The sequence below is a fragment of the Centroberyx gerrardi genome, chromosome 4 (assembly GCF_048128805.1).
Source record: "Centroberyx gerrardi isolate f3 chromosome 4, fCenGer3.hap1.cur.20231027, whole genome shotgun sequence".
NCBI lineage: Eukaryota > Metazoa > Chordata > Actinopteri > Beryciformes > Berycidae > Centroberyx > Centroberyx gerrardi.
In genome coordinates this window covers 10830217-10832275 of record NC_136000.1, presented here as the reverse complement: position 1 = coordinate 10832275, position 2059 = coordinate 10830217, and the positions used below count along the sequence as shown (strand labels likewise).

General features: G+C 43.0%; 1 protein-coding gene across 1 annotated transcript; it reads left to right on the top strand.

Moving 5' to 3' along the window:
* The first annotated feature begins 283 nt into the window (after positions 1-283).
* LOC139910323 (T-cell surface antigen CD2-like) lies at positions 284-1584 on the top strand. Its single transcript, XM_071897596.2, has one exon. The coding sequence runs from the start codon at positions 479-481 to the stop codon at positions 1505-1507; it is 1029 nt and encodes a 342-aa protein (XP_071753697.2). The 5' UTR covers positions 284-478; the 3' UTR covers positions 1508-1584.
* The last annotated feature ends 475 nt before the right edge of the window (positions 1585-2059 follow it).

Below are 2059 nucleotides of genomic sequence, written 5' to 3'. Positions count from 1 at the left end.
GGTTTATTCAGCAATGTCTTGACCACCATTGGTTTTCATCAGGCACATGATGGTGAAATTGCTGAATTACGTATATAGCGGGTGATCAAGTAAGTCACATATGTTGGCAAATATCTAGTCTTCTATGTCACGCTGACTTTTTGACTTCAACAGAGAACTGAAAATAGACTCTTGGGTAACAGTTTCCTTCCCTCTGACGATACACTTCCCTCTCTTGGGTCTGAACTTAAGGAGCTCAACGTGTGGCATTTCCAATTATGATCTTAGTTGCAAACTGGTTCCAGTGAATCAACACTGATTTTGGAGGTATCCACTCGTCTTAACAGGGCTTTTTCTCGGCCGGGGGTTAAGAGTCATGGACTAGGATAAATTAATCAGATGCTATAACAGAAGAAAAATACCTTCAACAGTCAAACTTGAAGTGATTTGGAAAAACAAAATTCAGCAACGATACACTGGACTACCTGGAGGACGTATCATGGCGTGTTTTGCTGCCACACTTGGTGTCATCATTCTGTCTGGATTCATCAACCTCTCAGCAGCTAACAAGGACACCTGTGACTTCTATGCTGCAATTGGGCAGCAGACTCTGACTCTGTCTCTGGACTATAAGTCACTGGACAACACAGATATGTTGAGATGGACACACAATGACTCAATCATTTTCTACAGACAGACAGGCAGAGTGTCTGTTGGAAAGCCAGCGGACATCTCTCCGGCTGGATCTCTACAGCTGAAGAACATAAAGGCCTCAAGTGCAGGGATTTACAAAGCAGTTGTGCTCAATAAAAATGGGACATTTGTTAAAGGGTTGACTCGTCATCTCTGTGTGATGGAGACGGTATTAAAACCAGAAGTGAAGTTTGTCTGTGACTCTAAGGCTAGCATTGTAACCCTTACCTGCCATGTAGCCAAACCTCAAGGCTTGGTGTTCACATGGACCCTAGATGAGAAGACCTTAAGCAGTGAAACAAAGCAAACACTGAGCATATCACTGGCTCAGTTGAAAGGGGAGACCAACTTCACCTGCAGTGCAGCAAACACAGTCAGCAAGGAGAAAAGTAACACCATCCGTCTAACATGTAAAGGTTCAGAGCCAGCACCACCAGCCTTGCTTTGTTTTAAACGCAAAGTAGTGATGGCAGCACTAGCAGGAGGAGCATGTCTGATTCTGCTCCTGCTCATCATCATCCTCATATTGGGTTGCCGTCGCAGACAGAACAAAGCCCTGCTGAGCCTGGAAGACAAAGGGCAAGTCCAAATGATCCCAATGAACCGGCAGCAGCAACCTGACCCCATCAGCCCCGAATATGAGACCATGCACCCCACTGAGGCCTTTCTCACCCCGAGCCCCAAACTGCCACCAAGAGCCTATGACCAGGCTGTTTCTCAGGCTGGAGCCCAGGCTCAAGAGAAACCTCCACAGGGATCCAGAGCCGCTGAAGGGGAACAGTCTTCACCAGTGCCTAAGCCCAGGATGAAGACCCACCAGGCACCAGTCAACTGAACGAGCCCTCCCTCTCTCTCCATCCCAGTATGAGTTCCAATCTGATGGACACATGCTTCATTGTTTATATAGCTGGAAAAAATGTTTGATATACAAACGATATTCACAAAATTTTTGGAAAGAATATGTATCCAAACTGAAGCCAACTTCTATATACAAACTGACCAAAATGAAGAAAAACAAAAACATAAGAGAAAATATCTTGTTAAAATGTTGGTTTGTTGTTGGTTGCTTCTAATAATGAATGGTTATAAAGGAAATGTGTGTGTAAAATAATGAGTATGACAGGTGAGTTGTTACAGATATATTTTCTTTTTTATATTAGCTGGCACAAAAACTATATTTCAATGAGGTAATAGACTGAAAACAGCCATATATGAAATACTTGTTATGATTATTATGACTATATCTCCTCTGGCTGAGAGGCAACTATTCACATTATGGATTACTTCTTCATGTAAGCATTATATTGCATGTATGCCTATCCTTAGCAGCTCCACCGATATTATATTGAAACATGTAAAAAGGTGAGGTGACACAGTGTCACACATT